We start from the raw sequence: 17,777 nt of genomic DNA on the forward strand, positions 1-17,777 counted from the left end.
GTAAAAGGGATAACCACATAAAATTAACTTTATAATGCTTCACAGGCAACTATGGTTAGAAGTATAAAACTGTAACATGTAGTATAGCTTAAAAAATTAATGCCTAGTCTGTTTTCATGGGCAAGTTCAATTCTGCTTTAAGGATGAAAAGAGTTTCCTTTCAATGAATGCATTCCCCTACACATCTACAGGTGTAAAAACGGGGTCAAACATGTATACCAATCTATCCAGGGGACAACTCTGCAGTTCAAAAATAGTGGCCACTCCTATATTAATTACTTGGGGAATATAAAATAAACTCCAACAGGCCACACATGTGACTGTTCCACTGTATACAGCTTTACCTTATGTATTCTTATTGAATTTTAGAACAGATTTTTAAAAGGCAGCAAGTACGTCAAATCAAGTCACTTTTCTTGAATAAAGGAGGAAGGAATCATTTCTTTGGTCCATCAAACCTGTGTCCAGTAAAGTCAGATAAATAAGCAATGTCTGATAGTACTATCCCTAAATGCAACAATCCAGTTCAACAAACATATGCACAGCTGCCTGCTTTATGGAGTAGACCCATATTAAATTCATACAAGTCACAAAAACAAATATGTAACATTTGTTGAGTCTCTACTCCGCAATAAAAGTAGACACATTACACCGAATACAGCATGAAATTGGGGTGTCCACCTCTACAAAGAGGCCAGTCACAAGTCGAGTCCCTCAGGGATAGGTCCTTAGATTACTCCATTTTGGCATTTAGTTCTCTGAAGTCAAGGCCAATGACTAAATTTGCAGATGATTGTAAATTATTAGGAGTGGTCATCCAATCCCACACCAACACAAATGTTCTTCAGGAATGGTTGACACAGAAACAACTGGTGTCAGAGCCATGGACTAAAATTAAATGCCAAGAAATGCATAACTATCTTTCGGGAAGTCATCCACCTCTGGTAACTACCAATATTGACAACACACCCCTTAGGGTTGACCCGACAGTCAGGCACTTGAGGATACACAGACACTAATTTAGCCTTTGACCATCATGTGTCTATAGTAGTGAGGAAATCATTCTATGTTTTGCAACTTATTTAGGTCCAAGGAAGCCATTGTGTTCCACTGTATTCGGCATTCATCGGACCGATCGTTGAGTATAGCGCCCCCTTTGGTATGTACCTAACCAGGCATATTCAACAAATGGAACATCCACTGAGGTTCCTTACTAAAAGCCTACAGGGATTAAGTAAAATGTCTTATGCAGACTGCCTCAGGGACCTAATTCTTGTATTCTGTCTCCTACAGGCTATTGAGAGGAGATCTATGCCTGGCATACAGGGTATCGTCAGACCCCACTCTGTTAGACCTCCTGCATATGAGCAATACAAACAACATCAGAATTACTCGTTCTAAAGACTTAAACCTTGCCTGTGACAAACAGGACCTGCTGGACAGACAGGTATGTATTCCAGAGACTACATCTCTGGAACAGGCTCCTCCCATCCATGTGAAGCAGAGTTCTGCCCTAACCTAATTCAGGTGTAACTTGGACAATTGGATAGAGAAAAAGAAATTCATCCCTAGCTTGGCACATATGTCTCTAATGGGTGCAGGAAACCTGTAAATGGTTCATCTCCCAGGCCCCTGCTTACATTTATTAAGGATGCCAAAACTTGTCAGAGATTTGCAAAGCATGGCTAGTCTTAAAAAGGCTCTTGTGGTTGTTAGCCTAGTAAACATCTATGAACCTATAAGACTGAGGAATAGCAGTATGTATAGATTATGTTATACAAAGAACATTTCTCCACCATTTACAAAACAGAAGACGTCTTGAATAGACATTAATTCTACATGTACAAAAGCACTGGGCTGGACTGCAATTGGAGAGACCCCAAAAGTTCCTCACCAAAAGGCTAAAGGGACTCCAAAATCTGTCATATGCTGCCAGATTGAAGAAACTCCAGCTCTATTCAGTCGCATACCGTCTGCTCAGAGGTGACATGTGCCTGACATACAAGGCCATGTCCAACCTGGAATTAACGGACATGCTCCACCTCAAAAAATCCAAATCCACCAAAACCACTAGAGCAAGCGACTTAAACCTTAGCACGGATATAAATAGGATGTGCTGGAGGGATAGATTTATCACTCAGACACTCCCTATGCTGTGGAATAAAATCCCGGTCCATGTGAGGCAGAGCACCTCGCTGGCTCTGTTCAAGATAAATATTGACCTGTGGATGGGAGATCGTAGGTTTACCCCGGGAATCATCTCTGTGTCACTGCTGGACAGAAGCACAACAAACTAATGGGCACAGTATTTTTTTCATATAAGGGGTGGCGTAAGCCACAAAACTTTGGGCTAGGCTTATAAATGCCTTAGGGCAGATAGCCTAGTATAAACCTATGAACCTATGTAGGGTTCTCTAAAACAGCAGCAAACAGTTGCTTGGTTCAGACAGTAAGAGATAATTAAGAGTTAATGCCAAAGTTCCAGTTTTTCACTGAACAAAATAGCTGCTAGAGTCTCAAGTAATCTTGCAAGCCTCTTAAGATAGGCAAATATAAACAAAAACTTTCTTCCTAATTAGGCCTACTGGTAGCCAAGCTATTTAATGCAAAGGAAAGCAGAAGGCAACCACCCCCTGAAAGCTTTTTGTTGCTGTATCTGGGACTGACTTGCATGCATACTGTGTACATGCAGAGGTAAAAGGGTTTAGTGCTTGGATTATGAACCAACCCAAGCCTACCAAACTAGGATCCGCTCACAGCAGACTAATGATGGCTTCAGCTTTGGAAAAAATGTGAACGGCAATAAACAGCCAAATATAAACCACCTGTCTCCACCTCTGGCAATACAGCTAGCATAAAAAAACACAAATTAAATACAGCCAGGATTATTTTCTTTTTGGGAGGCATGAAAGCCACATTCTAAAAATTACATACTGCTAAAAAACAGCACATTTGTCAGATTGAACTCCATCACAAGCTGCGGACAGTCTTCCTCATCTTGGTATATTTCTTAAAATGTGCATCTTTCAACTAACAAAATTAAAAATCAAATACGCTACCATTCTACAAATAGTATGACTTCTTTACATTTTAAATACAAGTTTACGGTTTAAGCCAAACTATAAAATATATAAAATCTAAGTTACACTTTATACAATTGTACCATAAAGTTTATAAAAATCATTAAAAAAAATGTACATAAAAATATCTGATCCGCTTCAATGAGAAATATCAATGGAGTACTTCAGTGCAAGGAATAAAGCTGCAAGTAGATCTCAGGAAAGAGTTCATTTTGCCTTGTCCTTTTCCTACTTCAACATAGGAGATGCAAAAAAGTTGCCTTGTCGACTGATGCTGGTGACAGACTTGCTTTTGCTTCCAAACCTAAGAAATTAAATGATAAAAACTTAGTTCATGCTACATACAAAAGAAAAGCTTCCATTGTGTACTGTAACTGCCCATTTGGCTTTCAGTCTGCACAACAGCCATTTCATCTTGCTTTTAGCTGCAACTCTGAAAATCCTCAGCTTTCTACACAAACCTGCTCCATCTCCCATCTAAAATGTGACAGTTTTAAAACTATGAACAAATAACCTATGCCAATTGCACTTTGCAACAAACGAAACATTAGAAATGCCTGCACTGTATCACCAAGTTACTTCACTTTCACCATCATCCTCTATTAATGGAAAGTATAGCAGTGAAGGCAGTTTTACATAACTGTAGATGTTTGAGTATGGTCTCTGTTGCTGTCATAATTATAGAGATCTCTTCAGTAGGCAGAGTCCAAAGTCTGTCCTGACCTTAAACATCAGACTGGGATGACTAAGCAATACCTCACTATGTCATTACAAACTTGGTATACAGGTGACATCTGCCTGCTACTCTCTGGTTCTTGCTTGCCTCCCTGCCCCAAGCTGAGCAGGACAATGCATACATTTGGGTCTGCTAGACCAAATCACATGTATGACAAGGTCTGCTGATCTGACTTACAAGCAGAGCTACAACCTGTAATAGGAGAGGAAAAAAACTCCTTAGAAAACCTGAACAAGGAGAGACGGGGAAATATGGTATAGGAATGGAAGAAGGGATATAATGGTACACCACTCTTGCCCAAAATAGCCCCAATGCAGTGTGTGTGGTGTATGCACAGCTAACAGGACTACAACAGTGAGAAAACTATCTACAATTATGGTGAGCTTTCTACCAAACTATGTTCTTCATGGGTAATTACTGCAGGCATAACTTGTAAGGAACAGTCTGAAGGCTTATTGCATCCAGATGGGTGACTGGCCAACTGTCCTGGTTATGAATGGAATATGCTCTTCATGACAGAACAGATAAATCCAGCCCTGGCCTTTTGCATGATATCAAGTCTACAGTGCCCAGAGAAGGCATAAAATGAGGACCAAGTGACTGCTTCTAGGATATCCTAGGTACCAATCCCCAATCCGTCTCAGGAAGGTCACAGTAGCAGTCATGCCCATTGTGGAATGGTGTCTGACCTTATACTGGAATGCCTTCCTATGTACTTTATAGTTGTGCGAAGTGCGAGCCACTATGAAATGCTTTGCTTTGTCATTGTGGATTCCAGTTTTCTGAGAAGCTTGTCCAAATCCAGTGAGTGCAGGATTCTTTCATCTTATTTTGTGGACTACAGAATAAAACTGACAGTTGCACAGCTTAGTTCAGAACCACTCATGTAATAATGTTTTGCAAGTTGACTTTGCCTTTATGGAACTGCAGGAAAGGCTCTTTGCATATGAAGGCTTGCAGCCAAGAAACTGCTCTTGCAAACGTGACAAGCTATTAGAAACACAATTTTCTCAGCTAAGGAATTTCAAAAGTTCATAAGTTACTGGTTCAAGGGGTGATGAGGTTAGTTTTTCTAACACAAAAATTATCCATGCTGGGCCACTCTCCTCCAGGAGTGCCTCACGTGAATTGTTTCACTGGAGACCCAGACTTCTTGGGGGTGTGTGCGTGGGGGGGGGGGGGTTCCATAGACAGGTATGCAGAAATAACGTGTACCTTTAATAAGACACAGCCTGGACCTAAAAAGGACTGCTCAGACAAATACTGGAGAACCGATAAGCATGCCCCCTTAAAGTGGGTGCTGGTTGCTCCTTCGCAACAAGAGGTTAAACATTTTCCATTTAGCTAGATAAGATTTCCTTGCACTTCCCTCATGAAGTTTAGGATGCCCTCAGTTAAAAGAACTCAAAGTGTAGCCGGTCAACATCTAAGCTGGTAGCTCGAGTGTGAAGAGTTTGGTGTGTATGAGGGACTCGGTTGCACTGTCAGGAGGCTCACATGCTGTGGCAGCAGTTAAGGTTTTTCCCTTACTGTACAAATTAGGTGGGAGAGCCCCCCCCTCTGCTGCTTGGGCCAGAATGTGCAAATCAAGATTTCTAGCATATTCTTCAGTCTTTATACTATCTTGAGGAGTAAATGTCTGGGAAAGCAGAATAATAGACCTGTCCAGTCAAGGGAAAAAGCATCCATTGCCCAAGCCCGATTGTTTGGGGCTCTGGAGTAGAACTTTGTCAACTGCTTCCTCCAGTGAGGCAGAGATCCATCTGTGGGACACCATCTGAACAAGATGTTCAACAATATTTACTTCATTTCTTATTTATTTACTTTTACTAATTTCAGTTTGACAGCCAGGTAAATTGAATGACAAATGGGTCTGAACAAATGGCATATTCAGGTGATTTGTACAAGTGTTTTATTTTAAGTTTGTATCGCATGTTAAGCAGCATCATGGTGAAAGACAGAAAATTATAAACAGACTAAAGAATAGAAAGAGTTGTACCCAGTACAGCAAGAAAATCACAGACAGTACATTGCATGTTGTAAACGGGTATAAATACAAATTATATTTACAGTATGCACAACCGAGGTGGGCATTCAACCAGTGGTCATTTGTTAAAAGTAGGCCTTTAGAAGAATGATGCAACTACAGGGTGAGCAGCAGGGGCTAGCCACTGACACATATGCAAGACCATTTGCTGTCCTTATACAGTTGTTCTTTTAGTTTGCTTTTTAAATGTGTTTACCTGTTGCCTCATTTCTGGAGGTTGTTGATTCTAAACTGGGCCTAGCCTAAAGAATACTCATTTTAAAACTTTCACAGCAGAGAGTTCTAATGTGAGTAATGCTAACTTTTTAGTAGTCTCCAAACGTGTAGTTAAGCTGCTTAATTTGTAAACTTGTTTCCCAGGGGATGTGATGGAGTCTCATTTTTTTAAACAGCTTGTAGATTTGACAGATGTGAAGAAATGTGGCTCTGTGAATTACAGGTAACCAGTTACACTGTTTTAGAAGTTGGCAGAGATATGTTTGGGGTTCTGCAAGAAAGTACAGCTTACCTATTAAAGCATATGTTATAATTCTTCACTGCTACAAATAGCCTATGGGTAGTATCTTGTCAAGGATACAGCACCCAGCCAGCTTCCCACATCTCTAACCCCCTAACAAACAGTTACTCTGGCTGCCTATAGGATAATCCATTTCGGAGGAAAATATAAAAGCAGCTAGAGTAACTAAAAATCTTCAATTCTTCTTGCCTCAAGAGAGAAAAAAGGGGGAGCCAAGAGCTAATCCTGAAACCACCACCACTATTGTAACCAATGAAAGACTAACCACAGCAACTATGTAGGAGAAGGGGGATGGTGGGTGTGGCTACTGCAGCAATTAAGAATTTGAACATCTACTGTTGTGGGCAAGTACAACTTACACACCTGTACTATGTTCATCATTTTCATTGCCACAGTGCAGCAGATTACTAAAGCTTACCCCAACTGGGAGGAGAAAGGGTAAGGGTCCAGGAGCCCTTAGAGAATTTTCCTTGCAAAGCCTGCTATGGACCTAGAGAAGGAACCCAGTTTGTAGTGAGGAGCAAGAATGCTTCTAGACCCTACCACTTTTCAATATGCCATAGAAGAAGCTAAGGCCGTGATAGAATGGACCCTAACTGTGCCTGCAATGGTTTCGCCAGTGAGAGTTACAAAATATATTAGCAGGGGACAACCATCTAGACATAATCTGTGTAGATATGGGTTGAACTTCCTTAGTCCTTGTACAGGAAATAAATAGCTGCTCAGCTTTCCTAAAGGACTTGGCTCTGTCAAAGGAAAACCCAGCTGCCTGTGCACATCTAAACTGAACCTGCTCTCCCTCGTCTTCTGGCTCTGGATGAAAAATGGAAGATTGATGGCTTGATTCAAAGTAAACTCTGAGACAACCTTAGGCATGAATGTAGGGTTAAGTCTGCAGAGACCATACCTCTGTGGAAAACTAGTTATGGTTACCCCACTATGAGAGTTTGCAATTCAGATACTTGCCTTGCAGATGTCAAAATAAAAGGTTACGTCTTACCATAACCTGGCATCTGTGTTGTCTTCCTTCATTCCTCCTCACAATAGGGTTTCGGATCTGGCTTGGCCATATTCTGCAGACTTGGATCTGACTCTCAAGCTCCTTCCTCCTACCCACAATGCACCACAGATAGAGTTTACCGATTCCAGACATTCAGCACCCACACAAAGGAATGACAGAAGAGGCTCATACATAGGAGTCCCATCATCATCCAGGTTCCTGTAGAAGAAAATGGCAAGGGGATGGTTGGGTGGGAAAGTGAGGAGGAATGAAGGAATAAATCGCAGATGCCAAGTTACAGTAAGACAATCTTTTAATCTGATGTTGTCTTCTTCATTCTACCTCACAATAGGGTCCAGAGTCCCCAGATACGTAAATCCTGGGTGGTCCTGATTGATGGATATGCTGCAGCACCATCAAACCAAAGGAAGCTCTGCTCCTGGATATGACATCCAGCTTGTAATGCAATACAAAGGTATGACTGTTAGACCATGACGCTGCCACGCAAATGTCATCAATGGAAGTTCTAGAATAGAAGGCCACAAAAGTAGCCATAGCTCTGGTAGAATGTGCCCTAGGAGGTATAGGTAATTCCAATCCCCTAGATGAGTAAATGTACGAGATGCAGTCAGGTATCCATTTTGCCAAGGTAATTTTCAGTACTGCTTGTCCAAGCCTATTAAAGGAGAAAACTAAGAAAAGCTGATCAAACTTCCTGTGTTTCGTCCTGTGCAGGTAAAAACGGAGTGGCCTATGAACATTTAGAAGACAGAGAACAGACTCTCCTTTATTAGAGAAATTGGGAAAGAACACTTGTAATTGGATGGATTGATTAATATTGTTCTTGGTAGCTACTTTAGGCATAAAAGACTGATTGGTGCATAAAGACACACTGTCTTTATGAAAAAGGTATGTAAGGAGGTTTTGAAGGATAAGGCTTGTAGTTCAGAAATCCTCTTAATAGAAGTTACAGCCACCAAGAGGACTGCCTTCCATGACAGAAACTTCATGTTGCAACCAGCTGCTGGTTTGAAAGGTCACCGGGTCAAAGCCTGCAACACAGGAGTGAAGTCCCAACAGGGAGATGGGCCCTTAATTGGGGGCCGTAATAAGAAAATACCTTTCATGAAGGATTTGCATAGTCAAAGTGAACAGAGAATGAGACTGACTTGCAGTATTAAAGTTGGAAATAGTAGCTAATTGTAGTTTAACAGTTGAGAAACTAGCACCTTCGTCAAACAGGGTGCTAAGAAATAAAACACCTGAAACTGGTGCTGAGAAAGGATATGTTCCTGCTCATAGCCCAAATAACAAATCTCTTCCACTTACTAGTGTAGACATTTTTAGTGGAAGCCTTTTGCAAGGCTAGAAGAATTTTACGAACCGGGGACTTCAGCCTGGACGGTCTTTCTAGGGTTGGAAGTGGAGAAACCAAGCTGTCAATTTAAGGGCTAGAAGGTTTGGATGCTAGATCCCTGACTGATGGGAAAGGAGGTCCTGATTTGGCTCCAGAATCTCAGACGAAGCCATAGGAAGGGGAATCACACCTGAGGCCACAAGGGGTCAACAAGGATGACTGAGCTCTTCAACCTGCTTGCCTTCTGAAGAAACTTTAGAATGAGAGGACGTGGAGAGTAAGCATACAGGAGACCAGAGGGCCAATCGTGGACTAGTACATCCCTCGGGGACTCCCCTGGAGGAAGGATCAGAGCAAAGAATTTGCTGTATTTGTTGTTAAGGGGAGAGGCAAACAGGCCGCAGCAAGGCTGACACCTGCTGCTGAAGATCATGTTCGCCACTGACAGAGAGACCACTTGTGCAGAGCCAGGAGCGCTCTCCTGAGTCCGTCCACCAGATAATTGGTTTTCCCCAGGATATGGGTGGTAACTAGAAGGCAGTCTGAAGATAGTTGGCCATTCCTGCACCTTCATGGCCTTCCTGCACGAGGGGGTAAGAACTGTTTCCTCCTTGTTTGTTCCAGTACCATACAATGGACGTTGTTGGTCGATGTGTATTGGAATAGTCCCCCCAAGAGGAGAACGTCCTGAAAGGCTTGTAGTGTTAGGAGGACTGCACTCATCTCTAGGACACTGACATGCAAAACTTGGTAGGGGACCATGTGTCTTGGACCATCTTCCCATTGTAATACCCCACCCGAACTGGGAAGCATCTGTGGTCATGGTGGCTACAGGGGGGCTGTTCAAGAACGGTCTGCCTAGAATAACGTTGCCTGACTGTATCCACCAACTGAGGTGACACCTGGGAGACAACCTGATGAGAAGGGACAATGGCCGAGAAAGGATGGACCATTGTGTTGCCAACGTTCACTGGAGAACCCACATGAAAAATTTGGCAAGAGGGACTAACAGAATGGCTACAGACATGTGGGGGTCTGTTGGGCTACCAGTTCCTGTACTGCATTTCTCAAAATGGTTACACTGTGAGAAGTATGAGAAGCTATCTGATCCCTTGTGTTGAGCTGCGAACCTATGAATTCCAGATTCTGTACCGGAGTCAGGATGGACTTGTTCATGTTTATGGTAATGCCCAGGGAGTGTGACAATTGGATTAAGTAGTCCCTGGCTTGGATTAGCAGATGTCTCGTGGGAGCAGTCAGGAGCCAATCATCTAAATATGAAAACACCTGGAATCCCCTGAGCCTCAAAGTGAGGTGCTACCACCACCATGCATTTGGTGAGCACCTGGGGGGACTATGTTGAGCCCAAAGGGCAGTGCTCTGAACTGGTAATGATTGGCTCCCAGCCTGAAGCACAGATATTGAGTATCTGTCTACTTTGATGTGATAGTACACGTCCTTGAGATCTACCGAGCACATCCAGTCGGCCTTGCGCAACAGTGGCAGAATGGACTGAACTGTAACCATTTGGAACCTCGACTTCTTTGCGTATGCCTTCAGTTTGCTTTGATCTAGGATGGGTCTTGGGTCCCCTGACTTTTTCGGCACCAAAAAGAAGGACTAGGTTCCATTTGCTCTCTGTTCAGTTGGGACCTCTTGGATGAAACTTTTTAGCAACAATTGTTGGATTTCATGTACTGCCTGTTGCCTTTGATTGGGTGGCACGTCAGGAAGGCTTTCAGAATTTGGGGGAAGAAGAGAAAAGGGAATGAAATAACCTCTGGTTATTATGCTTAGCACCCAATGGTTTTGAGTCAACTGGGTCCAGGCTTCTGGTTGCAAAGCTAGCTGGCCCCCCGAATGCCTCCAGAGACGGACAGTCGGTCAACACTTCAGGGGTGCTGGTAGGGCTTATCCGGAGTGGGCTCCCTAAAGTCCTGGTTCTGCGGACCTCCTCTGTCTTTGGGACAGTGTCTACCATCAAATCCTTCCCCTCTGCCTCTAGAGTCAGGTTCCTTGCATGAATCCTGTAAAGGTCCTTGGGATTTGCGAAACCACATTTTCTTACCTCCATGTTGGTGCCTGGAGAAGGACCTCGGGGGGGTGGGGTGGGGGGGGGGGTGGGTTTGATTCCAAAAGCAGAAAGGGTCTTTCCATCCTTTTCACTGCAGGTAAGAGTGTTTCGAACTGACAGCCCAAAAAAGAAGAGCCATCGTAAGGGGCATTGACAAATGATTCCTTAAAGGGCTCTACAAAATCACATTGCCTCATCCCGGCGTGCCTCCTTATGGAAAGTCCTGAACCGGCTGCTTGCAAGGCACCCTGGGTGGTATGGGAGATTAACCTCATCGATGAGTTGGCAATGGAGGAAAGAGTAGTCAGCTTGGGAGAAATTTTCTTAAATTCCTCTGCAGACATGGACTCAGAAGCTGAAAGTTCCTTGATCAGATCTCTCTGCAGTCACCCAAGATGCAGATGGGTCCGTCTCAAACGTCTCCAACAGAACAGATTCCTCAGAGGAAGGAGGTTGAGCAGACCACCCACCTTTCTGCTTTAGGATCTCTAATATGTCCTCAAAGGAGACGTCTTCAGATGGGGATAGGGGGGATCCTTCCCTCTCATCGAAGTCAGTATCCTTGGTTAAAGACTCCAGTGGGGCGTCCACATGCCTCCTTTTACACTTTTTCTTCTTCTGAGGGACTTCCTCCTGAGCAGGGAATTCTTGGAGGCCGTTCAGGACAGGAAGACTTGTGGCAGGACAAGAGGGTGCAAGGCCTGGATTCGGCGAGGGTACAGGGTGGATTGGTGAACATATGCTGTTGGACCTCCAACTCGGGAGAAAACCCTCTCCACTATCTGAAAGGCCAAAAGACCAGGAGAAGCCCTTTCCATTTCCCCAAAAGCTGAAACCACAGAGGGAAAAACAGGCAGGACTCATTCTGGATCCACAGCCTTTGGAAGGGATCGGACCAGAGCTGTCGAGTGCTGAGGTGCCCGCAGGAAGGGATGGCTCAGAGAAAGACAGAGCCGACCCCAGTCCCCCAGAACCAACACACCACCTTGAATCAGAAACTTACTCTACTCCAAAAAGACCAGAACAGAGCTAGTCCCAAATCCTGTGACTCTGAAACCAAGTGTTGGATCAGAGCAGTCCTAATGGGATGGCCTGGGTAGCTCATGAATCCAACAGGGGACCGAGCCGAGACTACCCCAATCTGGATCTGGGCCTTGAGAAAATCATCATCCAATCAATATTCGCCTTGGACCAGCTTCTTGAGGACCTAGATGAAGCCAAGGGGGGGTCAGGAGTGCTTGGACTTGGAGGAAGGCACAGGAGACCTCGAAGTTGTCTGATCTGGAGGTATGGGATTCCAATGTAGGAGCAGATAAGGGCGTAGGAGGTATAGTAATATCCCCCGGATCCGTAGAAGCTGTAGGATCCGACCAGGGAGGTAATTTCTGCAGATCCGAAGCAATAGGCTCTGCAGATTTCTTGTGCTTCTTAGCTTCAAGACAGTCCCTCGGGGAAACAAGGAGGGGCCTCTCTTTTTGACTTTTTAGTACCAGCAGGAGCTAACCTTTAATATACTACTAAAAATAACATTAGATATAAGGCTAACTTTTTTTTTTACAGGAAAGGAAGAAACGCATGCAAGCTCACTCACACATGCAAGAAAAACAGAGGGAGGACTTAAAAAATTCCACCTAAAGCTGAAAAACAGCAAGAACTAGAATAAGTCTCTAACCTAAGCTTGAGAGCATGAAATCCGCGTCCAGTTCGCTGAAATGACAAACGAGATCTGAGGTACTTGGGTGGATGAAGGACACTACGGATAAGAGGGAGGAGCTTGAGAGTCAGATCCAAGTCTGTAGAATGTGGCCAAGATGGACCCAGGGGTCGGATATGAGACCTTATCATGAGGAGGAATGAAGGAAGAAGACAACATTATATCAACAAGTAAAACAGTTTTCCAAATAAAGAACCTCAAATCAACCAAAGAGCTAGGTTCAAAAGGTGGCAAAGTCAATTTCTCCAGTATAAAATTGAGGTCCCAGGTGGAAGCATTTATTAGCGTGGTGCTCTCATATGTAATGCATCTTTCATAAACTGTTCGACCACAAAGAAGGGGAACCATGGGCAGATAAGATGAAATGGCCACTAGATTCACTTTAATAGAAGCATATGAAAGGCCAGATGATAGCAACTCTCACAAATATTTAAGCACCAGTGGTGCAGACTCCCTGATGGGACCATAGTTATTGGGTAGGCACCAACGAGAAAATAGTTTCCATTTGCCAACATATGACTTTTTAGGAGCGGACTTTGTATCCTTTGGTACCTACGCATTCTTGTGAAAAAGGTGCCTAAAAGGCATCAATTTGTCAGATAGTCAGTTGCAGCTGCTTGATGTTGGAGTGCATGAAACTCCTCACTATCCTATGTGAGAAGATCTAGCCTGTGAGGAAGTTTGTGATAATTGCCCTTGGCCAATTCCATAAGTAAGAACAACCAAGTTTGCTTGGGCAAAAATGGAGTCACCACAATGATTTTTGGTAACTATTTCTGAATCTTTGGAGGTACCTTGGAAATCGGTGGAAAGGGTGGAAAAGCATACAGAACATCCCCAACTAGAGGAAAGAAAGGGCATTTGTTCTCAAAGCTTGTTTGGAAGGATTCCTGGAACAGAATTTATCTATTTGCCTGTTTTGAAAGGCGACAAATAGGTCTACTTGAAGTGTTCCCCACTGATCAATTCCTGGAATACCTCTGGATTGAGTGTCCATTTGTTAGGGTTTGTCCAGAAGCTACTGACTTGTACACATAAACAAGTATAAAAAAATGAAAATTGTTGACACCTTGCAGTATGCAGCGAGACACCCCAGTAGCTAGGTACTTTGTAAATATTTTTAGTGCAGCTGATCGTCCAAAGGGTAATGCACAGAACATATAGGGTGACCCAGATACTCGGAATCTTATGAACCTCCTGAATTTTATGCTACAGGAATGTGATGGCAAGCATTCATGACATCCAAGTTCACCATAACGGAGTGATTTGGGAGAAGGGGCATCACTGACTGGAGTGTCAGCATCCTGACTTTTGGAAATTTTGCAGAGTTCGAGGAAGGAGACTTGCCTCCACAAGTGTTCCTTTTTTGGAACCAGAAACATTCTGGAATAAAGCCACTAAGTGCCTTGCAGGAACTATGTTCTATGACACCTACTACTTCTGTCATGTGGTGGAGCATCTGAGGAAACAAGTCTGATTTGGAGGGTGGGAGGAGGAAACCCCTGAAAGGAGGCGAATACATCCATTGCCAACTGTAACTCTCCTGAATCACATTTAAAATTCACCTGTCTGAAATTATCTGACACCAAGCTGAAGCACTGAAGGAAAGACAATTTGAAAGTGGAAGGTGAAAGGTGGCCATACCTCTGGCATAGTCATTCTGAAGCTGGTGTCTAACCTTTTTTTTTTTTTTTTTTTTTTTTTTTAATAGAAATTCCCTTGTTTTGTGTTTGGGGTTGTTAACCTTTCAGACATTTTCTCTTGGGTGCCTGCTTATTATCAGGCAGCATTCTCTGTCAGTTCTTTGAAAGGGGTAGAAGTGATAGAAGGGAAGAATTTGGGGACCTGAAAAATCCTGGAAACTCCCTGCATTACTTTACCTCTGTCACCTCGTTGTTGGAGTACCTGTGCAGCAGCAGGCTCAAACATAGCCAAGTCTAGAGGAGAACTCAAAATATCCAAGTCACCTCAAAAGGTTTGGTTACATACCCAAACTCCTCTCCTAAAAATAGTAGTTGAAGTAGAAAGCCCTGGAAACTGCATCAGCAGAATCATAAACACTCATTAATGCAGGTTTAGAAACTTTAGACAACTTAAATACAATCCAATTCACTTAAGCCCTACCATCAGGGATCTGGGAAGAAAATTCTTCCAAGCTTTTAGCTCACTTCAAAATGAACTTCCACGCACAGCCCTAATAGTTCAGAATCCTGAACGCTAATGTGGCAGAAGTCATCTCTTATGTCTGGCCAAGCATCTCCCCTCCTCATCCTCAGGAACTGAATTATTGGATGTAAGGTGCTTTTACATTGCTTGAGCTGTGGGGGTGATAGCAGCAAGATTAGCTGTAAGGCAAGAATAAAGCAATGTATTTGGAAGTGAAACACTTTACAATTTGTCTTTTTTTTCTTTTTTGTTAGCAAGAAATGGGAGAGTCATGAGCATTACAAGCATCTTTTAATGTGCCCTTCAAAGCAGGTAAAATAAGAGAAAAAGGGGCAGAAATAGGGATTTCTTGTCCAAGTAAATCATAATATCTGCCCAGCTTTGTGGGAACATCTGTCTGCTCTCAAGCAAATACATCCCACAGTCAGGAAATAGTCTAAGAAAGAGAAAGCTTCCATTGGTACCTCTTCGGGCTCACTATCCACAGAATAAGAATTTGGTTATAGAATCCTGGGGTAAGTAAACCCTGTCTCTGTCAGTGTCATCAGTAATTTCAACTTCTTCCTTAGAAACAGCAGCATTAAAAGGCATATGGAGATTACTTGACTGTAAACCACCTAGCTATGGTCATTTTTAAAGACAGGAACCATTTATTTTCAATATGATTTATTTTCTGTTTATTTTTTCTAGGTACTTTACTAAGTGGTGAAGTGCTTGGTGCCAGCATATCACTTCTAACAAAAGGTCTCTGTCCTTGGGCACCTTGAGAAGATCCTCTCAAAGTACTTCCTGTACCCAAACTAGATGGTTCTCCCATGCCCAAGCAGGGCATTGGAACAACTGCAGAGGAGATGTCTGCTCCCTGGTCAGTAGTAGCTGGCAATGCCACACCAAAGGGATTGGGGGATCAAGTCTAAGGAACTGGGAGACTTTTGCACTGTCAGCTAGGGCACAGTAATAGCTCACATGGGAGACATGGTTTCATATATATATATATATATATATATATATATATATATTTTTTTTTTTTTTAAAGTATTTTAGAAGAACCAGCAGGACTGGGATAAGTATCCAAGCTGTAGCTGAGGAAGAAGTCCATTTGCCGGCAAGGTATGCCTGAAGGAGATGGTCAGAAGGTAAAGTTGTCACTACCAAGCAAAAACAGCATACAACCCTTCCAGTCCAGTCATATTTACCCCACAACAAATTAACACAAGCAGTACACAAGAATTACTAGTCAAAAGAAACAGAATTAAATTAGCTACACTCAAGTAAACTAGATACAAGCAGAAGCATTCACATATAATTCCATTATTCACTTGGAAAATACTTAAGACTGTCCAAAAACTCTTAAGCCAGTATTCTAAAATTGATACACCACTATTTGCAACAAAAAACACTAACAAAATACTTTTTCATGTATATGTTTGGAAATGTTCCACAAAATGGGCCTTATCTGATAGGAAACCTTGACCAGCTGCTGCATCCAAGAAGTCTTATAGATGCATATGCACAACACAGCAAGAAAATACTGAAGACATGTAGTCACACAGGTTACTTTTATCCTTTCCAAAAGGGATTAGGCTACAGGCAGCCAGGCCAGAGTGACTGTGAGGGATGGGTTTAGAGCTTTGGGAAGCTGGCCAGGTGCTGTATTTCTTGACAAAATATAACCCATAGACTACTGCAGCAGTGAATGATGAACATGAACAAATTTGCAGACTTAGTTTATAGCAATTTGTATTTTACATGTGTTCGATCTGAAATGTAAGGTTAGATATTCCATTTTAGAGCTGAGCAAATTTACAGCCAATGCATTAAGAGTTGTAAGGATGTGGAGGTGTAAAGGTGCTACAGTATAGCTATACACAGCCAGCACCCACTCACGCAGATCTGCCAAGATCCTGATCAAGCTGTCTGCTGTAGTACCCTCTTGCACATCAAAGTATGTGGCTTTCAGGATGAGACTATACAGCAGGACCTGCGACTAAGCCTGCATGGCAATCCTTCACAATTGGTAACCATGTACCCAAACTTGTTTATGTATCTTGTGACTATGATGTTATCTGTTTTCACACGTAGGGTCCGGGGTCACCAGACTGCCCTGAAAGCTGGAGTATGAACCACTGCCAACATTTCTGTTTACGCGGTACTTTGTCTGTGACGTCTGATGCTATGCACTTTGAGTTTCTTGGTAGGTGCCTTCATTGTCAAGGCTGGTTTGGTGTTAGAATGATTCCTTCAAAAACCTAACTTGGAATGTCCACTATTCCAGATTCTTCTTTATGCAGGGTAGGACAGGAATGGTATGTTCCAAGGATCAAATAAACTGGTCCTAGGTACTCTTTGAGAACCAGTGAAATTTCCTAAAATACAACCTGGCTAAAGGCACCATCAGAACAGTGGATGCTATATGGTCCAGAATACTCAGATTTCATGGCTGCCATCCTGATTTCTTTAGCATGCTCTGAAAGAGAGTTGAACTAGATTCTTGCTTTTCTCATGGTAGGTAAACCCTTGCAGTGAATCCTAGTTAGTTGAGAAAACTCAAAACATACATCAGAGTACCCCAGTTCTCCTTCTGAGACACAGCCTGAATCAAACCAACTATTCAGGTACAGGTAACTGTGGATGTCTATACTGCACAGTTTGTGTCTGTGACTGAAAAAAGCCTGCACTTTTTAACAGCAGACATTCAGCTGAGCTGGGGGACTGAGCATCTGGCATATTTGGATGCTATAGGACTATCTTATTTTTGTGTTGTCTGTTAAAGAACCTCATTGCATTCTGGAAGTACTTTTCTCTTTATTTGCAGCTTTACCTACGTGCCCCATTAATTCCATACTACATAAACATCTCTAGTGAGTGGCTGCCTTTAATGCTTTGCTTTATGCCTTTGAGTAAAAAAAAAAGCACTTTCCTGTTTTAATAGGGAGTATTCATTTTAGCCGGGAGACTGAGTACTTGGCATATTGAGTTGCTTTGAACAGGTGTTTATTTTATGTTGGTGTTGCCTGATTAAACAGACTCACTGCTTGCCCTTAATAACTGACTTAACAATTCCATTATATACATGTCTGGATGGA

At 42.8% G+C, this 17,777-nt stretch overlaps 1 protein-coding gene across 5 annotated transcripts in view; it reads right to left on the reverse strand.

The window, feature by feature from the left end:
- Positions 1–2,987: 2,987 nt before the first annotated feature.
- Positions 2,988–17,777, reverse strand: part of RACGAP1 (Rac GTPase activating protein 1) — a 1,182,394-nt gene continuing 1,167,604 nt past the window's right edge. For all 5 annotated transcript variants that reach the window (XM_044083830.1, XM_044083828.1, XM_044083831.1 and 2 more), the window contains one exon: positions 2,988–3,384. In XM_044083830.1, the coding sequence (XP_043939765.1) occupies positions 3,309–3,384 (76 nt within the window). In that variant the 3' untranslated portion in view covers positions 2,988–3,308. The remainder of the gene's footprint in view (positions 3,385–17,777) is intronic.

The sequence above is a fragment of the Protopterus annectens genome, chromosome 9.part0 (genome assembly GCF_019279795.1).
Source record: "Protopterus annectens isolate FY-2018-M chromosome 9.part0, PAN1.0, whole genome shotgun sequence".
NCBI classification, from domain to species: Eukaryota; Metazoa; Chordata; order Ceratodontiformes; family Protopteridae; genus Protopterus; species Protopterus annectens.